Source organism: Scyliorhinus torazame, chromosome 15 (genome assembly GCF_047496885.1).
Source record: "Scyliorhinus torazame isolate Kashiwa2021f chromosome 15, sScyTor2.1, whole genome shotgun sequence".
NCBI lineage: Eukaryota > Metazoa > Chordata > Chondrichthyes > Carcharhiniformes > Scyliorhinidae > Scyliorhinus > Scyliorhinus torazame.
Window position 1 is genome coordinate 141,068,644 of NC_092721.1, and position 23,820 is coordinate 141,092,463.

The 23,820-nt window shown below is 42.4% G+C and overlaps 1 protein-coding gene across 2 annotated transcripts in view; it reads right to left on the bottom strand.

Moving 5' to 3' along the window:
* LOC140391866 (palmitoyltransferase ZDHHC20-B-like) overlaps nt 1-23,820 on the bottom strand; it is a 132,675-nt gene that overhangs the window by 85,302 nt on the left and 23,553 nt on the right. For both annotated transcript variants that reach the window (XM_072476848.1, XM_072476846.1), the window contains exon 3: nt 19,048-19,142. In XM_072476848.1, the coding sequence (XP_072332949.1) occupies nt 19,048-19,142 (95 nt within the window). The remainder of the gene's footprint in view (nt 1-19,047; nt 19,143-23,820) is intronic.

Here is a 23,820-nt window from a genome sequence, read left to right on the forward strand (position 1 = left end):
GCGCCGCCATTTTGTGCTCCCCCGGCAACGTGCGATCCATGGGCGGTGCCATCTTGTCCACCCCCGACCGTGTGCGACCCGTGGACGCCGCCATCTTGGCTGACGTCTAAAGACCCCGGGATGGACGGCCACACGGGGCCTGAAGAAAATGCCCCGGTGCAGCAACTACGACTGGCTTCTGTGACTCTGGACCAGTTGTGGCCCCGAACGCTCCAAACAGCATCAACAACAACGATATTTGTAAACAGGTACGAGACGTCCTGCCTGATCGACTCTGGGATCACGGAGAGTTTTATACATCCTGATACTGTAAGACGCTGTTCCCTTCCGATCCACCCGAGTAATCAAAAAAATTTTCTGGCGGCGGGGTCCCATTTGGTAGAGATAAAAGGGTTCTGCATTGCGAACCTCACAGTGCAGGGGAGGGAGTTCAAAAACTACTGGCTTTACGTCCTTCCCCACCTCTGCGCTGCCACACTCCTGGGATTGGATTTTCAGTGTAATCTCCAGAGTTTAACGTTTAAATTTGGCGGCCCTATACCCCCACTCACCATCTGCAGCCTCACGACCCTCAAGGTCGATCCGCCTTCCCTGTTCGCGAACCTCACCCCGGATTGCAAACCAGTCACCACTAGGAGCAGACGGTACAGCGTCCAGGACCGATCTTTTATCCAGTCAGAAGTCCAGCGCCTGCTGAGAGAAGGCATAATTCAGGCCAGCAATATTCCCTGGAGAGCCCAGGTGGTAGTTGTAAAGACCGGGGAGAAGCAGAGGATGGTCGTAGACTACAGTCAAACCATCAAAAGGTACACACAGCTGGATGCGTACCCTCTCCCCCGCATATCCGACATGGTCAATCGGATTGCACAGTACAAGGGTTTTCCACGGTGGACCTTAAGTCCGCCTACCACCAGCTCCCCATTCGCCCGATCGACCGAAAATACATTGCTTTCGAAGCAGATGGGCGGCTCTATCATTTTTTAAGGGTTCCATTCGGCGTCACAAACGGGGTCTCGGTTTTCCAACGGGAGATGGACAGAATGGTTGATCGGTACGGTTTGCGGGCCACGTCCCCATATCTCGACAACGTCACCATCTGCGGCCACGATCAGCAGGACCACGACGCCAACCTCCGCAAATTCCTCCAGACCGCAAACGCCCTGAATCTCACATACAAGGAAAAATGTGTGTTTAGCACCGACCGTCTAGCCATCCTTGGCCAGATAGTGCGAAATGGAGTGATAGGCCCCGGCCCCGAACGCATGCGCTCCCTCATAGAGTTCCCCCTCCCCCACTGCTCCAAGGCCCTGCTGCCTGGGCGTCTTCTATTATTACGCCCAGTGGGCCCCCAACTACGCGGACAAGGCCCGTCTGCTAATCCAGTCCACGGATTTCCCCGTCGACAGAGGCCCGCCAGGCTTTCAGCCGCATCAAAGCGGATATCGCAAAGGCCACGATGTACGCAATCGACAAGTCCCTCCACTTCCAAGTCGAGAGCAACGCGTCTGACGTAGCTCTGGCGGCCACCCTCAACCAAGCGGGCAGACCCGTGGCCTTTTTTTCACGCACCCTCCACGCTTCAGAAATCCGCCACTCCTCAGTGGAAAAGGAGGCCCAGGCCATAGTGGAAGCTGTGCGGCATTGGAGGCATTACCTGGCCAGTAGGAGATTCACTCTCCTCATTGACCAACGGTCGGTAGCCTTCATGTTTGATAATGCACAGCGGGGCAAGATCAAGAACGACAAGATCTTGCGGTGGAGGATCGAACTCTCCACCTATAACTGTGAGATCTTGTATCGTCCCGGAAAACTGAACGAGCCTTCCGATGCCCTATCCCGCGGCACGTGTGCCAACGCACAAGTGGACCGTCTCCGAACCCTCCACGAGGACCTCTGCCACCCGGGGGTCACTCGGTCCTATCGCTTCGTGAAGACCCGCAACCTGCCCTACTCCATCGAGGAGGTCAGGACCGCCACCAGGAACTGCCAGATCTGCGCAGAGTGCAAGCCGCATTTCTACCGGCCAGATAAAGCGCACCTGATAAAGGCATCCCGTCCTTTTGAGCACCTCAGCCTGGACTTCAAAGGGCCCCTCCCCTCCACCGATCGCAACACGTATTTCCTCAACTTGATTGACGAATACTCCCGGTTCCCATTCGCCATCCCGTCACGACATGACCGTGGCCACGGTCATTAGAGCCCTCGGCACCATCTCTACACTGTTCGGTTTCCCCGCCTACATACATAGCGATAGGGGGTCCTCTTTCATGAGTGACGAACTGCGTCAATTCCTGCTCAGCAAGGGCATCGCCTCGAGCATGACGACCAGTTACAACCCCCCGGGGGAACGGTTAGGTAGAGAGGGAGAACGGAAGGGTCTGGAAGACTGTCCTACTGGCCCTGCGGTCCAGAAGTCTCCCAGTTTCCCGCTGGCAGGAAGTCCTCCCGGACGCCCTCCACTCCATCCAGTCGCTACTGTGTACAATAACGAATCAAACACCTCACGAACGCCTCCTTGTCTTCCCTAGGAAGTCCTCCTCTGGAACGTCACTTCCAACCTGGCTGGCAGCCCCGGGACCCATCCTGCTCCGAAAGCATGTGCGGACACACAAATCGGACCCGTTGGTTGAGAGGGTTAATCTCCTCCACGCGTACCCCGACGGCCGACAGGTCTCCCTGCGGGACCTGGCACCCGCCAGAGCCCCGCACCCCCCCCCCAACACTAGTGACCCCCTCTGGAGCCACGCCCCCCCCCCCACACCGATCACCCCCTCCCTCCCGCCGGCGCATCCCACAGCCGCCCCCTTCCATGGTGGATCGGTCCTTCACCTGGCCCCGAATAGGGATATGGGAGCGGGACAAGGCATCGCGACGCTCTCAGAGACGAGGAGGCCGGAACCTGCGCCTGCATCACCACTGGGGCTAAGACGACCAGGGCACCCATCCGATTCATCAAATCTGTATAATGAAGCACGAAATGCCTCTGTAAATAATATTTTTGGTTTGGTTGCCCAGTAAAAGCGGCATTGTAAGTAGTTAATATCGGAGCATAGCCGCCGTGTTAGCGGCATCCTAAGTACCGACTCTGGAAACCCCTACCACCATACGGCCCACTACCCCGTCGGGTTCTTTTTTAACAAGGGGTGAATGTGGTGGTGTGTATTAGGGGTATTAAGGTACCCTGGGATGCCGAGAGGCTATTGGTAGATAGACACTGGATCCTGATTGGATTAGCCGCCTGCTGGCTCCACCCAGTAAGGCGGAGGAGTATAAGAGCCCGGGTTCTCCCAGCAGCCGCATTCTGTAACTGTGCTGCTGGGGAACAAGTCTGCGTAATAAAGCCATTGTTCGGCTTCTTCTCATCTCATCTCGTGAGTGATTGATTGTGCTACAGAGGGAGGGGGTTTCTTTTGGGGTGGGGTTTGGGTTAAGGTGGGGGGTTTCCCTATTTGTATTTTCTACTGTTATATGGGGGGGTTATTGTATCTGGGGGAAATCCTATGTATAATTTCTGCTTGTGTTTTTGTTTCTTTTTCTTGTTGGGGGGGGGGTGGGGGGAGTTTTGTTGAAAATTTGTTGAAAAATTTGAATAAATATATTTTCAAAAAAAACTTAAGGTCTAATGGATCGATAGAGCCTCAATCACTATGATCGATACCGGTCAATTAGGGGCGGGTACCTTGATGGCTGGGCGGGTCCTAGTCATTATTGTTCCAAGTGTGTACGCCTTTCCAAATAGGGGGGAGCGGTGCTGGGGAGTCTGCTACTGTTGCTTTCCTTGATTTGAGTCTATTGTCCTGGGGAAATCAGTGATTGACCTCTAACAGGTGCAGTTCGGTCTAGTTTTTCCTTTGTACAATACACAGTGGCTGTGCACTGTGTGTGTCCCAGCTTGACCACAACTCCCATTACCCTTTGCAGGCAGCCATTTTAGATGGCCACACCTCTTGCTTGGCATCCATTTCTTCTGCCCAAAAAGCACTCAAATATGTGAAGAACATTGGAAGTGTTCTTGGTAAATTATTTACATTTCATTAAACAGATTTTTGACATCGTGATTCTAGAGGGTCTTTGTAAAGGAAATTTCAGCCAATGAATCAACTGCAGGAGATTACAATTCCTGGTATACTGACATCCACAAATTCCTTCAGCAAAATACAACAACGAATATCACAAAGTATTGCTCATGGGCGAGGGAAATTGTGGCATTATGAATCATTATCTAAGATGGAAAGGAAGCAGATTCCCTCTTTTAGGGGAAGTGTTTCTATATAATGTGTTTGAAACAGGAAAATGCCAGCAAGGTCACATTTATTTCCCATCTTTAGCTGACCCAAAATTATATTAGTTGGTTTTCTCCTTAAACTGTAGTCCTTTTGCTTTACAATTAACCACTTCAGAGTGCATTAGGCATCACTTTTGCTTTACAATTAACCACTTCAGAGTGCATTAGGTATCAATCACATATTTTGGGGTTGGAGTCACATGAAGGGAAGACAAGATGGGAATATCAGATTCCCATTCCTGAAATACGTTAGTGGACAAAAAGGATTTTTACATCTATAACAGCAGCTTTCAAGGTATTTTTTCTGGTCACCGTCCATAAAGTACACATTACTGAATTCAGTATCACAATTGGGAATTGAAGTCTTGACGCTGGGTTGCTGGGCTGCTTAGAATTAATATCCAAAAGGTAAGTTTCCTTTTTTGACACAGCTTATTGTAGATGCAGAAGGAGCAGAAGTGCTCCTTCTGGCTCAACATTAGATTCTCCCCTCCTTCTCAGACACCCATATCAACTTGCCTGAACTGCTCCCTGCAAGACAAACTGCCTCTTGGGCTGTGACAGGCACCCACAAAGTTTCTATCTTAATGAGGCCATGGTCCTACATTAGAATCACACCCAGTTTTAAACACAATCCAATTTCTAGGTTACTATTCTGATGCAGCTGCTTCTTAGAACAGGTAGGAAAAGCACAACTCCTTTTTAACCCCAAGGTATATTTAAAAAAAGTTATGTATTTCAAATGAACCAAAACATACATAAGCAGAATGCAATAGTTGCTTTTGAGAGAATACATACGTAGAGATTCGAAATGTAAGGCAGGAGGAGCAGGATCAAAGGACATTATCTGCTCCCTAAACAGGTATTTGAGCAACTGAGTTTCTGTAGTTCATTACTTAATACAACCTAAATAATATTGCAGTGTTTCAGGGAGCACCAGTGTCACTAAAACCGGACTCTTGCAATGCACGTCTTAATAATTTCCTGGCAATACTTTTTTCCATTGTTTAAAGGGTGTGGTCTCTTGCTTTTCTAATTTGCAAATTACAAGGAAAGTGGTGTGGTTCTGATCCTTTATTATCTAAAATGACCACTCTTGTGGATTAAGCAATTAGTACCTTCCATGTCAATGGTCTGCTTCTAACAGTGAATATGAAATATATATGCATATATATATATATATATATATATATATAAACAATACCAACCTATCCACTGCATGTAACATTGTTGAAAGGTACGCCTATCAGAAAATCTGACTATTAATAATCAGACATTTGAAGAAATTGTCTCCTTCTCCTAAATGGCCTAATCTAATTATCAGATCATGTCCCTTTATTACCGATTCTCCCACCAGAGAAACTAGTTTCTTTGTATCCAACCCACCAGATCCTTCTTATGCTTTACACACCTCAATTAGATTATCCCTTAAAACTCAAGGGAATATAAGCCATTTATGCAACCTGCCCTCATTATTTAACCCTTTAAGCTCTGGTAGAATGCTGGTGAATCTGCACTGTAACAGAGGCAATATGGATTTCCTGATATTTGTGCCCAAAACCAAATGGAGTACTCCAGATAGGTCTTACCAAGGTTCCATACAACTTAAGCACAATTTCCTCACTTATGAATTCCACCCTCTTGAGATAAAGGTCAAAGTCCTTTTGATTTTTTTAAAAATATTTTCTGTATTTGTGCACTTTTAGTGATGGACACAAAGTTCCTCATTCCTCTGTTGACAATAAGAAATTCATTTCTCAGATCCAAAGTGAATAACCTGACACAGTGATCTTCATTTGCCACAGTTTTGTTCATCTATGTTCCAAAGCAACTGCTGGTTTAAATCCATACAATTTACTGTGGTTCCCAATTTCCTGTCCTCTGCAAACTTGGAAAAGTCCATGTCATTGACATCTTGAAATGTCTTGAGATGGCCAGAAAGCTGGTTAACAGACAGGAAGCAAAAATTTGGAATAAATGGGGGTGTTTCTGATTGGCAGGCAGTGACTAGTGGGGTACCGCAGAGATCTGGTTACAGTGCCCCAGATCTTGAGTTTGTGGTGAAGCAATGCCATTCGCTACTGAACCCAAACAAAGCTACTCACAAAGATCTAGCAATCTCTGAGGTGTGAATTTGGCCTTCCCTTATATTACAATTTTCCCTGCGTCCAGCCACTGTGATGTCATCAAGTAGGCTAAGCAGCTAAACACATTGAAGAATTCTTCCAGGCAGCAGACAAGGAAGTAATCACTAATTTTCTTCACATTTTAATCATTTTACATTGATCATGAAATACCGATTGGGATATACTGTACACGTGGATTTACGGTAGATGCCGAAATATAAAAAAATGTTTTAAAGTAAAAATGTCTGGATTTTTAAAAATCATAAGGGTGAGATTTGACAGACTAGTCAGACTAACAACATAGAAGTGGAAGTTCATACCAGTAAAAGTGATTTCAGAAAAATTCAGAAATGGGAACTTCAACAACACACCTTGGAGGAGCAGAGAATCACTGACAGCAACATCTGGATTTCCGCATTTAACTGTGCTCATGTTGATGCCAGAAGCTGCAGGCACTTTCGCACTTGGAATGACAGCAAAATCTGACAGATTCATCATCATTACAACAGCAAAGTCCAGGCCACGTGACCTATATTTTTTGGCCAATTTTTATTTCAATTTTGTTTAATGCAGAAAAGTATGCCATAGTTTCAAATCCAGCTAATTAATTCTCACCAAGCAAAATTGGCTCATACAGGAGTGTTTTTCAAAAGCAAGAATATTAAGCATGATACAATCTAAATATTTAAGACAATATACTTCACTTCAACTTTTCTGCAATTCACCTCAATGAAACTATTACAATTACTCTGGCTTAGAATACTTAACAAACTTCACTGCAGATAGGAAGGACATGGATTCCAATGCCACCTTCCCATATGACAACTTCCTAACTTCAAATAAACTACCAGGAATTGAGTGAAGGACAGATGGATCCCCACTGGAGCGGGAGGAGCGGAAGAAAGAGAAGAACCATGAGTCACCAAGAGCCAGTTTTATGCATACACTAGCAGATGGTTCAAAAGTGGCAGAAACCTGGAAAGCGCTCCCTTCCCATCTGCTCAGTTAAGGATAGAAGAAATTGAAAACAGGAAACAAAAATGGTCATAAATCAAAAGCTTACTTGGACTAAGTTAAATTTTACGTATTTCTCTACTGTATTGCATGGAATTGTATTACAAGGTTACATGAGCCAATTTTACTTGGTGAGAGTTAATTAACTGAATCTGAAACTACTGGCATAAGCTCAAAGCCTTTTCAGGAAGCTGAGTGAATCTTAATATATGAAGTCACAAGAAAATCTAGTGTCGGATTTGTTTTTCACTTTAATAAAATGCTCAATTTCCAACAGAGTCGTTTGTCCATTTACACTAATTGCTAGAAGCTCGTGCACAGCACAAAAGGTAGTCAAAAATGGCCAGTGGAACACAAGCCTTTATATGAAAGTTTTGAAATTCAAAGAGAGTTGGGGAAGAGTTATCCTTCAGTTGTATAGCTTCTCAATCAGACCCCAATTGGAGCACAGTATTCAGTTTTGAGTGCATAACCTCAGGAAAGCCTTGGAAGGAGAAAATTGTAGATTCACCAGAATGGTATAAGACGTTAAGTGTTAAATTATGAGAGGTTGCTTGGACTTGCATAGCGTTCTGCATTTCTTTGATTTTAGAAGATTACGGGATGATATAATAGAGGTCCTTAATGGTAAAGAACTTTGACAGGATCGATAGAGAGAACATATTTCCTCTGGCAGGTAATCCAGGACAAGAGGGCATGATGTGAAAATTACAGCTAGTTATTTAGGAGTGAAATCAAGGATATTTTGTTTTAAATATTAAGGCAGTGGGAATTTGAAACTCCCTGCAGAGGCTGTAGATGATGGGTTAATTGATGTTGAAATCAGCCAGGCCATTCTCAATTTGTTTGTACATAATGATGTAGCAGCACTAGTTGATGCAATCTCAGGGGACGCTAAGACAGGCCGAGACCACACAAATAAATCCTTCATTCAAGCAGGTACAATAAAGTAACATCCAAACAATTAGAATGATTACAGAATTTTATAACACAGCATACCATACAACACAGGTGAAAAAGTTATCCATAGTCTCATTTCTCCGCTTTATTCATCCACTTAAAGTATTTTTCAAATATTTATTAACTTCCCCTTTAATAACATTATAAATTCTGCTTCCACCATAGTTTCTGTTGTACTCTATTCCTTAATAGCTCTGATTAAAAATAAAATCTTCTAGCTTATCCTTTTGTGTGGGAGTTTTCTAGTTAACAACTTCTTAACCACTGGAAATAGTTTTCCTCCAATTTACTTATTAACAATTCTGAACATTTGTATCAGAGCTCTTCTTTACCTTGTTTCCTAACAAAATGGCCCATTTTTTCCTCATCTTTATTCAGAATTGCAGCTTCCTTTCCCTCATATTGCTGTAGTGAATCTCTTCTCTCCTTCCACAGCCTTGATAACCCACTTAAAGTAAGGTATCCAAAAAGATGCACAGTAAAGCAATGGTAATCTTTTAAATCATTTTTCTACAGATGGCAAACAACTTGACGAGAGCAGGATGGGAGGAGAAAAATGAAACCTCTGTACCACCCAATTTCAAAACAGCCTACAGTTCAATTCTGATGGTGAAAAAAGCTTTTTGGACTAAAGTACACTAAAAATACATTGGTTGCCAAAATACATAAGATGACTTAGATCTTGGTTTAAAAATTTCACCTTAGTTACATGCAAGAAAGCAACAATTTCATTCATGATCTTTAGACAATTGTGTGCGCTCAACATTTTAGATTTTGCAACATAAATTTTCTTTCTAAAATTATTTAGCAAACTAAACACATATCACTGGAATCAGTTTCTTTTGTCCCTTACAATTCTTGTGAGCGCAACATACAGCTTTTAACAGCTACAAGGTTTGAGGGTGTCAAACAGAAGTCAGATGTGATCGGGATGAGAAATATGGCCGTTATGACTGAAACAAAACTTGGACAGGAGGGAAACGTAAACAACAGGATGGAAAAGAAAAGGGCATGCTGGAAATTCCACAGGAATGGTTCCACATAGCAAATAATCAAGCATGCCAAAACTGAGAGATCCAAGGCACAAGGGAGAATGAAGAATTGAAGGAAAATCTGTATTCGTAAAAAGGTTATATTGAAGAAATTAATGGGACTGAAAGTTGACAAGCCTCCCGGATCTAATATTCTGCATCTCAGAGTGTTAAAAGAAGGCTTTGGAGATAGTGGATGCATTAGTGATTATCTTCCAAAATTCTACAGATTCTGGAATAGTTCCTGCAGCTTGGAAGGTAGCAAATTTCACTCCACTATTTAAGTAGGGAGGGAGTGCGAAAACAGAGAGCTACAGAACTGTTAGCTTTACATTGGTAGCATGGAAAGTGCTAGAATCTATTAGAAAGGATGTGATAAATGGACACTTGGAACATAATGATCGGACTGTGCACAGTCAACATGGATTTATAAATGGGAAATCATGTTCAATGAATCTATTGGGTGTTTGTTTTGAGGGTGTTACTAATAGAACTGATAAATGAAAGAAAGTCACTTATTGTCACAAGTAGGCTTCAAATGAAGTTACTGTGAAAAGCCCCTAGTCGCCACATTCCGGCGCCTGTTCGGGGAGGCTGGTACGGGAAAAAAGGGAGTGAGTGGATGTAGTATACTTCAAGTTTCCGAAAGCTTTTGACAAAACGCCCTCAGGAGATTGGTTCGCAAAATTAAAGCACATGGGATAGGAAGTGACATACTGGCATTAATTAAGGATTGGCTAACAGGCAGAACACTGCGTAGGAATAAACAGGTCATTGTCACATTGGCAGGCTGTGACTAATGGGGTACAGCAAGGATCAGTACTTGGGGCCCCAGCTGTTCACAAAATATATCATTAGAGGACCAAATATAATATTTCCAAGCTTATGGAGGACACAAAACTAGGTGGGAATGTGTACTGTGCAAATGGTGCAAAGTGAGCATCAGTGAGCAGATTATTGCTAAGTAAGTGCCACTTGAGAGCGCAGCTGATGACCCCTTCCATCACTTTACTGATGATTGAGAACAAACTGATGGGGCATTAATTGGCCAGGCTAGATTTGTCCTATTTCTACTGTATAGGACATCACTGAACAATTTTCCACTTTGCTGGATAGATGCTAGCGTTATAATTGTATGGGAGCAGCTTGGCTCAAGGCACGGCAAATTCTGGAGCATGTCTTCAGTACTATTGCCAGTCAGGATCCATAGCTGTTGTCATATCCAGTGCCTTCAGCTGTTTCTTGATATCACGTGGAATGAATCAAATTGGTTGAAGACTAACACCTGTGATGCTGGGGATCTCTGGAGGAGGCCAAGATAGATCATCTGCTTGACACTCCTGGTTAAAAATTGTTGCAAACTCTCCAGCCTCATCTTTTGTACTGATGTGCTGGGCTCCTCCCCATCATTGAGGATGGGGATATTTCTGAAACCTCCTCCTTCAGTGAGCTGTTGAATTGTCCACCACCATTCACGACTGGATGTGGCAGGACTACAGAGCTCAGATCTGGTTTTGTTGGTTGTGCAATTGCTGAGCCTGTCTATTTGTTGTTGCTGTTTGGCACACAAGTAGTTCTGTGTAGTAGCGTCACCAGCTAAACACTACATTTTTAGATATGCCTGTTGTTGATCCTGGTGATGCTCTTCTGCACTCTTCACTGAACCAGGGTTCATCCCTGGCTTGGTAGTAATGATAAAGTGTCAGATATGCTGGGCCATGAGGCTACAGATTGTGGTTGAGTACAGGTTTGCTGCTGCTGATTGCCTCATGAATGCCAAATCTTGAGTTGGTAGATCTGTTCAAAGTCTATCCCATTTAGCAAGGTGGTAGTGCTACACAACACAATGGAGAGTATCTTCACTGGGGATAGCCTACTCCTGTTCCTATCAAGACAAAGAAAACTAAACTGACTGAAATGTGCGCCCTTTTGAGCTCTCAGAATCAAGTTAAACAGTTTTGTGTTTGTAATGTCTTTTGTCAGCTTATAAAATATGCATAATTTCTGCCATTAAAAACTCTTAACATTCAATTAATTAAAACAGCCTGTAAAATGACATGCACTAAAATATTTCAATAATATATGCAATCTTACTCATATCAAGTCCTACATATCTCACTATAATGTAATGCGATTTTCAAGGAATAACAATGACTAGTCACAGAGATGATATGATTCTTCAAGTAAACTGAAATGCTCTTTACAATGAATCATTGCATGCCATTAAAGATTGCATTACTAAATAAGATATTTAGAAAAAGCAAGTCACCACTTCCGAATTTTGGCAGAGAATTTACTTTAAATGTCAAGGCTTTCACAACACCACAATAATCAGAGGTCTGGAGTGCTGAAGGTCTTTGGCATGACCTTTTATCTTGCTGTTTCTTTTCGCAATCTAATTAACATTTGCAGCCATCTGTTATTTTTATGTGAACTTGGCTGCAGAGAGAAGCAAATTTCAGGGGGGAAAAAAAAAATCAAAATACGTAACATGCATTACACACATTGAATATTGATGACGGCTTTCATCCTTTCGGAAAATGTAATGTTGTTCACGTCATTTTCCCTCTTCTTCAGCAATGTATCTGCTCAGTATTGTGAGTTCAGCTGCAGGTAGTGCTTACTGAGTAAGGAAACTTTCCATTTGTTTGTGGGCACCAGAAATCTCAATATAGAAAGTCATTTCATGGTTGACTTATTGCTGTGGGATACCATCGAAACAGAAAATAGGAACAGGAGTAAGCCATGTGGTCCCTCAAGCCTGCTCCGCCATTCAATATGATCATGGTTAATCCTCTATCTCAACTACATAACTCCAGCTCTGTCCCCATACCGCTTGGTGCCTGTAGTATTTAGGAATCTATTTCCCCCTTAAATATATTCAGTGATTTGTCCTCCACAGACTTTTGTGGTAGAGAATTTCACTGGTTCACCAACTTCTGAGTGAAGAATATTTCTCATTTGAGTCCTAAATGGTCTTTCTACACCTTATACGGAGACTGTGACCCCTTGTTCTAGACACCCCAGCCAAGGGGAACATTATCCCTGCATCCTGTCTGTTCAGCCCCGTCATAATAGGAACTGGAGTACGCCATTGAGCCTGCTCCACTATTCAATACGATCATGGCTGATCAGCCACTTCAATGCCTCATACACATTATCACCCAAACCCTGTTATTGTTAATCAGAAATCTATCAATCTCTACCTTAAACCCAATGACTGAGCTTCTACAGCCCTCTGGGATAGAGAATTCCAAAGAGTCACAAGTCTCTGTGTAAATAAATGTGTAATAAATTTCTCCTAATCTCGCTCCTAAAATACTCCCCCCTTATTTTGAAATTGTGTCCCCTGGTTCTAGAGTGCCCAACCAAGGGAAACATCTTACCTGCATCTACCCGGTCTATTCCTTTATATATTTTGTGGGTTTCAATGAGATAACCTCTCATTCTTCAAAACTCTAGAGAATACAGGCCTAGTTTCCAAATCTCTCTTTATAGGACATCCCTCCATCCCAGGAACCAATCTGGTGAACCTTTGTTGCACTCCCTCTATGGCAATAATATCCTTTCTGAGATAAGGGGACCAAAACTGCACACAGTACTCCAGATGCGGTCTAACCAAGCTTCTACACAATTGAAGAAAGACCTCACTACTTCTGTACTCGAATTGTCTTGTGATAAAGGCTAACATTCCATTCGCCTTTCTAATAGCTTGCTGCACCTGCCTTCAGTGCCTTATGGACAAGGACACCCAGGTCCCTTTGTATATCTACACTTTCTAATTCCTTATCATTTAAGAAATATTCTGCACATCTGTTCCTTCTACCAAAGTAAATTACCTCCCCTTTCATTATATTCCATCTGCCATGTTTTTGCCCACTCTCTAAATCTGTCCAAATCCTCCTGTAGATGTTTTACATCTTCCATACAACACACATTCCTGCCTAGATTTGTATCATGGGTGAACTTGGAAATATTATATTTGACCCCACATCCAAATCACTGATATATATTGTGAACAGCTGAGGCCCAAGTACTGATCCCTGCTGTATCCCACAATCCACAGCCTGCCAATTTGAGAATGCCTGTTTATTCCTACTCTCCGTTTCCTGTCTGTTAGCCAATCCTTAATCCATGCGAGTATATTGTCTCCTATGCCATGTACTTTTATTTTGCTAATCAACCTCTTGTGGGGGGCGATATCAAAAGCCTTCTGAAAATCCAAATACACCATGTCAATCAGCTCTCCTTTGTCAATTTTGTTAGCAAGATTCCAACAAGATCGTTAAACATAATTTCCCATTCATAAATCCATGCTGACTATGCCCAATCAGATCATGATTACCCAGTATCCATTTATCACATATTTTATAATAGAATCTAGCATCCTCACTACAGCTGACGTAAGGCTAACAGGTCTGTAGTTCCCAGTTTTCTCTCTCCGTCCCTTCTTAAATAGTGGGATAATTCCAGAATCTTTAGAATTTTTGAAGATGATCACCAATGCATCCACTACCTCTATCGCAAGATCTTTCAACACCCTGGGATGCAAAATATCAGGTCCTTTGGATTTATCAACTTTCAGTCGCATTGATTTCTGCAATACCACCTTCTTATTTATGCCAATTTCCTTAAACTCTGCATTCTTTCTAGCCCCTTAGATCGCTATATCTGGGAGAATTCCTGTATCTTCCTTGGTGAAAATAGACATAAAGTAATCATTTAGTTTCTTTGCCATTTCTCTATTCCCCATTATGAATTCTCCTGACTCTGCCCATATTGGACCCACATTTATCTTAGCCAAACGTTTCCTTTCCTTTTCACATACCTGAAGGTGCTTTTACAGCCCATTTTTATGTTTTTGCTGGATTGCATTCATATCCTGTCTTGCGCTTATCTGTTTCTTGGCCTTACTTTGATGTACTCTAAAGACTCCCAATCCTTAGGTTTCTACTATTTCTGCCAATTTTATAAGCCTTTTCTTTCAATCTTATACAATCCTTAACTTCCTTTGTCAGTCACAGCTGACTGACTTTATTTTTGCATTTCCGTGACTTGAAGGAATGCATAATTGCTGTAAACTATGTAATAATTCTTCAAAGACTGCGTACCATCATACATTTTAAAGTACTTTCCTAATCCACCTCAGCCAATTTGCCCCTCAAAGCTTCATAATTTCCTTTGTTCACATTTATCACCCTAGCTTCAGTTTGAGCTACCTTAATTTGAAATATAATGTTATATTCAATTTTATTATAGTCATTCATCCTGAAAGGTTATTTTACAACAAGACTATTAGCCCTTTCTTGTCATTTAATACTAGATTTCTAGTCGGTTCCTCAACATACTGTTCTGGAAAACCATCCCTAACTCACTCCAGATACTCATCTTCCAGTGCTTATTAGTTTTACCCAGTCTATATGCAGATTAAACACACATTACTGCTTCCCCCTTATTTTGAAATGGTGTCCCCTGGTTCTAGATTCTCCAACCAAGGGAAACATCTTACCAGCATCTACCCTGTCTATTCCTTTATATATTTTGTGGGTTTCAATGAGATAACCTCTCATTCTTCAAAACTCTAGAGAATACAGGCCTAGTTTCTAAATCTCTCTTAAAAGGACAATCCCTCCATTCCAGGAACAAATCTGGTGAACCTGTGTTGCACTCCCTCTATGGCAATAATATCATTTCGGCGGTAAGAGGGCCAAAACTACACAGTACTCCAGATGCGGTGTAACCAAAGGTATATGAAGAGAAAATGATTGAAGACAAATGTAGGTCCCTTACAGTCAGAGACAGGGGAATTTATAATGAGGAACCAAGAAATGGCTGACCAACTAAATACATACTTTGGTTCTGTCTTCATAAAGGAGGACGCAAATAACGTACCAGAAATGTTGGGGAACAGAGTTTAGTGAAACACACCCATAATTACTGCATCACCCATCTCTAATCTCTTGATTAATGCCGTACTTCACACAGCCATTGCAGTTTGGTGGCCTATAAACATCTCCTACTGTTTGCTGCCCTTTGGTGTTTCTTAGCTCCTTAGATTCCACATTTTGTTCTTCCAATCTGAGATTTCCATAATGGCAATTAGTCATACCCATTTACCTCTTTGTGCCTTAAATTATCTACCTTGATGCAAATGTTGTGTGCATTCAGATAGAGTGCCCTTAATTTTGTCTTTGTCACACTATTCCAAATTCTAAGCCTATAGAATTAACCTGGAAAATTGGTACTTTACAAGTCATTTTTATTCATTGGGGAAGACCAAGAGAATATATTTTTTCTTTATTCTTTCATGGGGTGTGAGGATCCCATGAAAGAATAAAGGCACACATTTTCTGCCCAACCCTAATTGTCCTTGAACTGCAAGGCTTGGTAAGACATTTCAGAGAACAGTTAAGAATCAATCACAATCACACTGCTATGGATCTGAAGTCACACGTAGGCCAGGCAGATTTCCTTTCCTTATGGAAGGGCATTGTGAACCAAATTAGTTTCTATGTGGAATAGTGTTACAAGATAAAACTTGGGCACACTAACTGAATGTACACAGCAATTGCATCAAGGTAGATGATTTAGGACACAAATAAAGGTAAATGGATATGATTTAATTGCCATTATGGATACTTTAATCTGCATATTGATTGGGCAAATCAAATTAGTAACAATAGGAGAGGAGGAATTCCTGGAGTGTATGCGGGATGGTTCACTGGATCAAAACGTTGAGGAACCAACTGAGAACAGGCCATCCTCGACTGGATATCGCGTGATTGGAAAGGAATAATTGGCAATCTAGTTGTGCGTGGCCCATTGGAGATGAGTGACCATAATATGATAGAATTCTTCATCAAGATGGAGTGACTAGGGTCCTGAATCTAAATAAAGGGAACTACGATGGTATGAGGTGCACGTTGGCCATGTTGTATTGGGAAACGTTACTTTAAGGGATGACATGCAGGCAATGGCAAACATTCAAAGAGTGCTGGCACAATAGAAATGGTGGCCAAACCATGGCTTACAAAGGAAATGAGAGATAGTATTAGATCCAAGGTAGAACCATACAAATTAGCCAGAAAAAACAGCAGACTTGAGGACTGGGAGCAGTTTAGAATTCAGTGAGTAACTCACCTCCTGACTTTCCAAAGCCTGTCTGCCATCTACAAGGCACAAGTCAGGAGTGTGATGGAATACTCTCCTCTTGCCTGGGTGAGTGCAGCTCCAACAACACTCAAGCAGCTCAACGCCATCCAGCACAAAGCAGCCCACATGATTGCTACCCCTTCCACAAACATTCAAACCCTCCACCATTGACGAACAGTGGCAGCTGTGTATACCATCTACAAGATGCACTGCAGTAACTCACCACGGTTCCTTCGACAACACCTACCAAACCACGACCACTACCATCTAGAAAGATAAGAGCAGCAAATACCTGGGAACCCCACCACCTGGAGGTTCCCCTCCAAGTCATTCATCACCCTGACTTGGAAATGCATTGCCGTTCCATCACTGTCGCTGGGTCAAAATCCTGGAACTCCCTCCCTAACAGCACAGTGGGTGTACCTGCACCTCAAGGGCTGCAGTGGTTCAAGAAGGCAACTCACCACCATCTTCTGAAGGGCACCATCTTCTGAAGGGATGGGCAATGAATGCTGGCCTAACCAGAGTCGCCCACGTCCCGTAAATTATTATTTTTTTTAAAAAGAGGACAGAGGGATTGATTAAGGGAAAAATAGAGCACGAGAGTTAGCTTGCAGGGAATATAAAAACTTACTGTAAACGCTTCAATAGGTATATGAAGAGAAAATGATTGAAGATAAATGTAAGTTTTTTTACAGTGAGATCTAGGGGAATTCATAATGAGAGGAACAAAGAAATGGCTGATCAAATAAATACATACCTTGGTTCTGTCTTCATAAAGGAGGACGCAAATAACGTACCAGAAATGTTGGGGAACACAGAGTTTAGTGAGAGGGAGAAACTGAAATGGTGTTGGGGAAATTGATGGAATTGAAGGCTGATGAATCCCCATGGCCTGATAATCTACATCCCATAGTACTTAAGGAAGTGGCCCTAGAAATAGTGGCTGCACTGGGGGTCATCTTCCAAGATTCTATGGACTCTGGAACAGATCTAAGGATTGAAGGGTTGCGAATGCAACCTCACATATACCCAAATGCACCAGCACATGTTATGTGGGTTAACTCACGCAACTTCACACCCTTACATCAATTTCAACGCTGAGTCTATTGGCGAGATGCTGTAATGGTGAAGCCTGTGGAGGAGCAGGGTAACTCACTACACAACTCCTGCGGTTATGTTTAACTGCGACATGTGGACTCAGAAACTGTTGTTTAATTTACTGCATAAAAACAGTGAGTGCCATAGCCTCGCCATTATTCTCAACACAATATCTGGGCCATTATTTGGCAAAATGCTCAGTTATTCATGCATTATTCAACAAAGACACCGGCAACACATGCCTTTTTCAACCCTTTTCATATCTGGTGTTAACTTTGCTGATGACATGTTGACATTGTAGTATTGGTTGCTGCTATCCTAGCACTGCATTTAATCCTTGAATGGAGGAAGAATACCCGGAGGTATCTTCAAACCATCGGTCTAGCTAAATTAAAAATATTGTTTATCGAGACTTCCACATCACAGTTTCCTTTTCCTTGAAGGTTACTCTCATCTCAGAAATTGTCAGCTGGATCCCCAAATTCAACAAAATTGATATTGGAATAACCTATAAAGTCCAGAGATTAAATTTACATCGACGTGCTTTCTGATGATCGCGATTACAGGTATAGAAACTAGACATTTTCAGTCGCAACTGAGGTCATGGAAGAACTACGCCAGTATTGAAGTTTCTCTGACTTAAATGTGTCCTAAGAGACACGTAGAACCAAATTTGCAATCTTCATTAATCCTCCTTCGAGTCACTTTCTTTTAAAAAAAATAAATTTAGAGTGCCCAATTCATTTATTCCAATTAAGGGGCAATCCACCTAACCGACATATCTTTTGAGTTGTGGGGGTGAAACCCACGCAAACACGGAGAAAATGTACAAACTCTACACGGACAGTGATCCAGAGCCGGAATCAAACCTGGGACCTCGGCGCCATGAGACAGCAGTGCTAACCACTGTGTCACCTTGCTGCCCTGTTGTCACTTTCTGGCTGATCCCGCAACCCACATGAAGCACAAAAAAATTTATATTCCCAATCTGTGAGGAGTCTTTAAAAGGTTTAATAATACCCATGTAATTTATTGAAGTGAAATAGTGAGAATGAGAGAAAATCCCTCAGGCTTAACATATGTTCCTTTAAGAATTGTCATCACCGAATACTCAATAACTCCAGAAAGAAAATACATATTGACAAATTGTTGGATTTCAGTCCTGACCTCTAACATATTGAGTTAGGATCTGATGCCATTGCCATTTTTATTGACATTCAAATTTCAGACAGCTGCAGTTTACTGTCAAATTCCCAGTCTCCCAAATTTAATATTTTATATTCTAGTTCTTTATTAGAATTGGCATTTTTAAACTAATTTTCAAATTAGAATCATTCATAGAACTCAAACACATGTTCTCGGGGAATGCAGAACTCACCTCTTTTAATGGATTGGCTGGGGGTGTATAAATGGTCTTCCAATAGGACCACACAAACATGACAAAAGATAGATGGAACACCACAAGGTAGATAACTGAAACAGAGAATGAAATAAAGCATTTAAGTTAGCAAAACTTACAATGCTCTATTGCTGGCAATGCATGATTCTAGAATCAGAGAAATTTACAACACATTTGGCATGTTGGCTGTGCCAGCTGTTTGCTAGAACATTTTAAAATGAATACCACGACCCTGTGCCTCATCTCTGGAAAAAAAAACTTTCCCTTAAAATGTAATATTCCCTGTGGCGAAACATTACATGCTCAAACAACTCGTATATAAAAATAATTTTCTCCCAATAGTTACATTAATAAAGTGTCAACATAGATAACTGAAAATGCATTGCAGAAGCCAAAAGGAAACAAAATTAAGATAAGGAAATGGAAGGATAGACTAGGGACTGCAAATGAAAGTTTAGTTGAAACGATGGGATGACAGTTTGTTTTAGGAGCAGAGGTTAAAATGTAGAGGGGTTTAGGATGGGATTTCCACTGAGAAAGCCTGCATTGACAGATGGTCTGCCACCAATGAAGAGCAAAGAGGGTGGGTCAGAATTGGAGGATGTAAGGTGACATATGAAACTATAGGAAGCTGCAGTGATAAAGAGTGGCAAGTCACTGGAGGGATGGCAAGAGAAGCCACTGGGGGAGATATACAAGCTGCATTTACGCAGGTCGAAGTTAAACCATGCAACGGTAGTCCCACAAAGTTGGGCAGTGGAGGAGAGGTAAGGAAGGAGGATTGAATCTAATGCTACGGATAAAAACGACAAGGTAGAATAAAACACCATAATGACAATCATAAAAGTTCTCACTCAAGACTTTGGGTAGGTTAGTATCGGTGCTAAAAGGTGGGAACTAGACTGAATCAATTCTAAAAGTGCGTTTTTGAGAAATGATGTGCAATTAGAACGTGACAATCTTAAATGAATTAGAGGTTAGTAATGAGGTGGGAACCGGAGAGGATAGATACATCAGACTTTTGAGGGGGATGATGACGACAAAGGATTTGAGAGGGAGACTGATGCTATCTGAAGAAAGAGAACCCTTTAAAATGTCAGTTAACATGTCCACTGGTTACCACTCAGAAGAAGTTGCGGCCCTCCTTATTTACATAGGGGTATATTTCCATTGGAGGCAGTTCAGAGAAGGTTCACTAGGCTTATTCCTGGGATGATGGGGCTGTGAGGAAAGGTTGAGCAGCTTGGATCAATACTCATTGCAGCGTAGAAGGTTGAGTGATGATATTGTTGAAACATACAAGATCCTGAGGTGTGTTGACAGGGTAGATGTTGAGAGGATGTTTTCTTTGTAGGTATTTAGAACTAAAAAGGGATATCTTTGCATTGAAGGCAGTTCAGAGAAAGTTTATTCGCTATTTCCTGGGATTAAGAGGTTGTCGTAGGAGAAAATGTTGAGTGGGTTGAGCCTATATTCATTGGAGTTTAGAAGAATGTGAGGTGATCTTATTTAAACATAAGATTCTGAGGAGGCTTGACAGGGTGATTCCGAAAAGATGCTTCCACCATGGGGGAACCTAGAACGAGGAGGCACAATTTCAAATGAAGATGAGGAGGAGTTTCTTCTCTCAGAGGGTTATTCATCTTTAAAATGTTCTTCCCCAGAGAGCAATGGAGCTTGGGTCATTGAATATATTCACGATTTGAGTTAGAAAGATTGTTGATCTGCAAAGGAGTCAAGGGTTATGGGGAGCAGGCAGGAAAAGGGAGTTATGGCCACAATCAGATCAGCCATGATATTATTGAAGGCAGGACAGGTTCAAGGGACTAAATGGCCTATTCCTACCTATGCTATAATCATAGAACCTCTACAGTGCCGAAGGAGGCCATTCAGCCCATCAGGTCTGCACCGACCCTCTGAAAGAGCACTCCACCCAAGCACACTCCCCCATCCTATCCCCATTCCCCTACCTAACCTATACATCCCTGGACACCAAGGAGCAATTTTTTAGCATGGCAAATCCACCTCACCTGCACATCTTTGGACTGTGGGAGGAAACCAGAGCACCCGGAGGAAACCCACGCAGTTACGGGGAGAAAGTGCAAACTCCACACAGTCACCCAAGGCCGGAATTCAACCCAGATCTCTGGCACTGTGAGGCAGCAGTGCTAACCGCTGTGCCACTGGGCCAACCGTTCTACATTACTATGTTCTGTATACTTTGCAGTATGTTAACCTAAAAAGTCTGATACTGCATAAAAGCCGTTCTATCCTATCCTTAATGGGCTAAAATTCCCCAAAGCCTCCCCGAACAGGCGCCCAAATGTGGCGACTCGGGGCTTTTCACTGTAACTTCATTTGAAGCCTACTTGTGCCAATAAGCGATTTTCATTTTCATTTAATTTCAAGGAACTGACATCAATAAATACCATATTATAGAACTTCCACTACTAGATTACTCACAGCCTAACAAATGCAACTCCTCAATGAACAACTTTTTCTGTAACATAATATTAGCATGTTCCAAAGGATAGCTGGCATCACAATTCATCACTATAAATCAATCCACATTTGCTCTTTGGTGATAAAAATTGGCAGTAATATACATAGCAAATACTACATTATATTTATAAAAGCATCTAATTGTAGAACACAAGAAAATTTGTACTAAAGGAAGTGGCAGAGGGCTTTGGTGGAGATTTTGTTTTTTTGTCTCAAAAATATTAGATCCTCTATTACTATCCCTGATTTCATCTCAAAACTCAATGAACTTGAATGGTAGAGTATCTCATTTTAATGTTGTTCTGTTGCTGGAATTCGTTCCACTTAGCTCCTGCCAATTATACATACTGATTGTACTTTCAATGTGTTTTAGTCTCAACTCTCAAGTACAGAAAGCAAGTACAGTAATTTTAAGCCAAAAAAGAATGAATCTCAGCAACAGTACTTAAGCTCAGCAAAAAAACGTTTTAAATTTTGCTGGCTTCTGCAGCCACAGAACAATAGAGCACGAGGAGTCCTCTTTAATTTTTGTTTTACATAGAATTTACAGTACAGAAATAGGCCATTCAGTTTAAAACACAAGTTTCCTCCAACTAACGTATCCGTCTATTCCTTTCTCTCTTACGTGCATATCTAGCTTCTCTTAAATGTACCTATGATTTTTGCTTTAACTACTCCTAAATCACTGATTCGTAAAGACAACTGTGCGGTTGTGGAATTAGAATTTGGGAGTTGATCTCTGGGCTGAGGTTGCGACATCGATTGTGCAGCAATATGTGATCTGAGTAGTTAAACGGGTCAGAGCTAAACTTGGCCCTTTTTTCCGCTGCAGCATTTCACATCCACTTCGGCTCCTTTAGGCACCCCGCCCTCTGTGGAATGTTCTCAGGCCATTTTGTTTTTTGTTTAGGTGTCATCTGTGGCTTTTCACCTCGGAGACAGACGGTTGTGGGTTAATTCATATAAAGAGCTGCTTTCGCTGGCACCCTTCCTAATCAGCCCCATTTCCATTTCAGGGTGGATACGACAATGTTGACTACACATGAACAAAACAGATGTTCCAAAGTAATGCACATAACTTTTAACAGAACTACAGATGTCCAGGTCTCATACATGCATAACTGCAGCCATGTTCACATTTGCAATGTCATGTCTGGCCAAGATCTTCTCTGATATCTGTACAGACCTTTCCTGATGTGAGGTAAGCATGTCCAAGTTAAAATAGTGGGGCAATAACCAAAAAGGCATGTTCTTCATTTTATGTCTTGACATTACGGATAATTTCAACTCTCAAATCTTACACTGTCCCAAGATCTGATTTTAGCATCTGAAAAGGCACCAGAATTACGGCTGGATTCTCTGCCCCGCCGTGCTACATTTCAGGTTCACCCCGTCGGCGGGATGCTCCGTTTCGCCGGCTGGTCAATGGGGTTTCCCATTGTGGGGCAGCCCCACGCCATCGGGAAACCCCCGGCTGCCGGCAAAACAGAGCACCCTGATGGCAGAGAATCCAGCCCCCCGTGTTTTCAAGAAAATTCACTTCACAAAAAATGAATCAGTGGACAATGCAATAGCAATGTAATTGTTAAATATATGTATTTTTGAAAATTTTTTATTCAATTTTGAAATATATTTTAACATTTTAAATACACAACAAAACAAAGCAAAAAACACAACCCCCAACACCACCCCCCAATAACCTAGAACAAAAAGCCCCTTTGCACCCCCCTCTCCCTTAACAGCTCTTTAAAATGTAATACAAACAAACCCCATCTCTTGTGGAACCCCTCACTTGCCCTCCTCAAAACACATTTGACCTTCTCCAAATACAAGAACTCCAACCGTCCTCCAGCCATACCGAGGCACAGGATATGACCTCCATCCCAACAAGACTCACCTGCAAGCAATCTGCGAGGTGAAGGCCAAAACATCTGCCATCGCTCCCATCTGCAGCTCCAGCAAGTCTGACACCTGAAATATGGTCCCCAGGAAACTGGGCTCCAAGTCCACGTGCAGGATCGCCGACATAGTGCTGAAGAACGACCTCCAAAATTTTCCCAACTTTGGTAAGGACGAGAACATGTGTATTTGATTGGCCGGGTCCCTCCCATACCGTTGACAAATGTCCTCCACCCCCTCAAACAACCAGCTTATCCTCTACTTTGTCAGGTGCGCTCTGTGTATAACTTTTAACTGTATCAACCCCAGCCTCGCACATGAGGTTGAGGCATTCAGCCTCCTTAGCGCCTC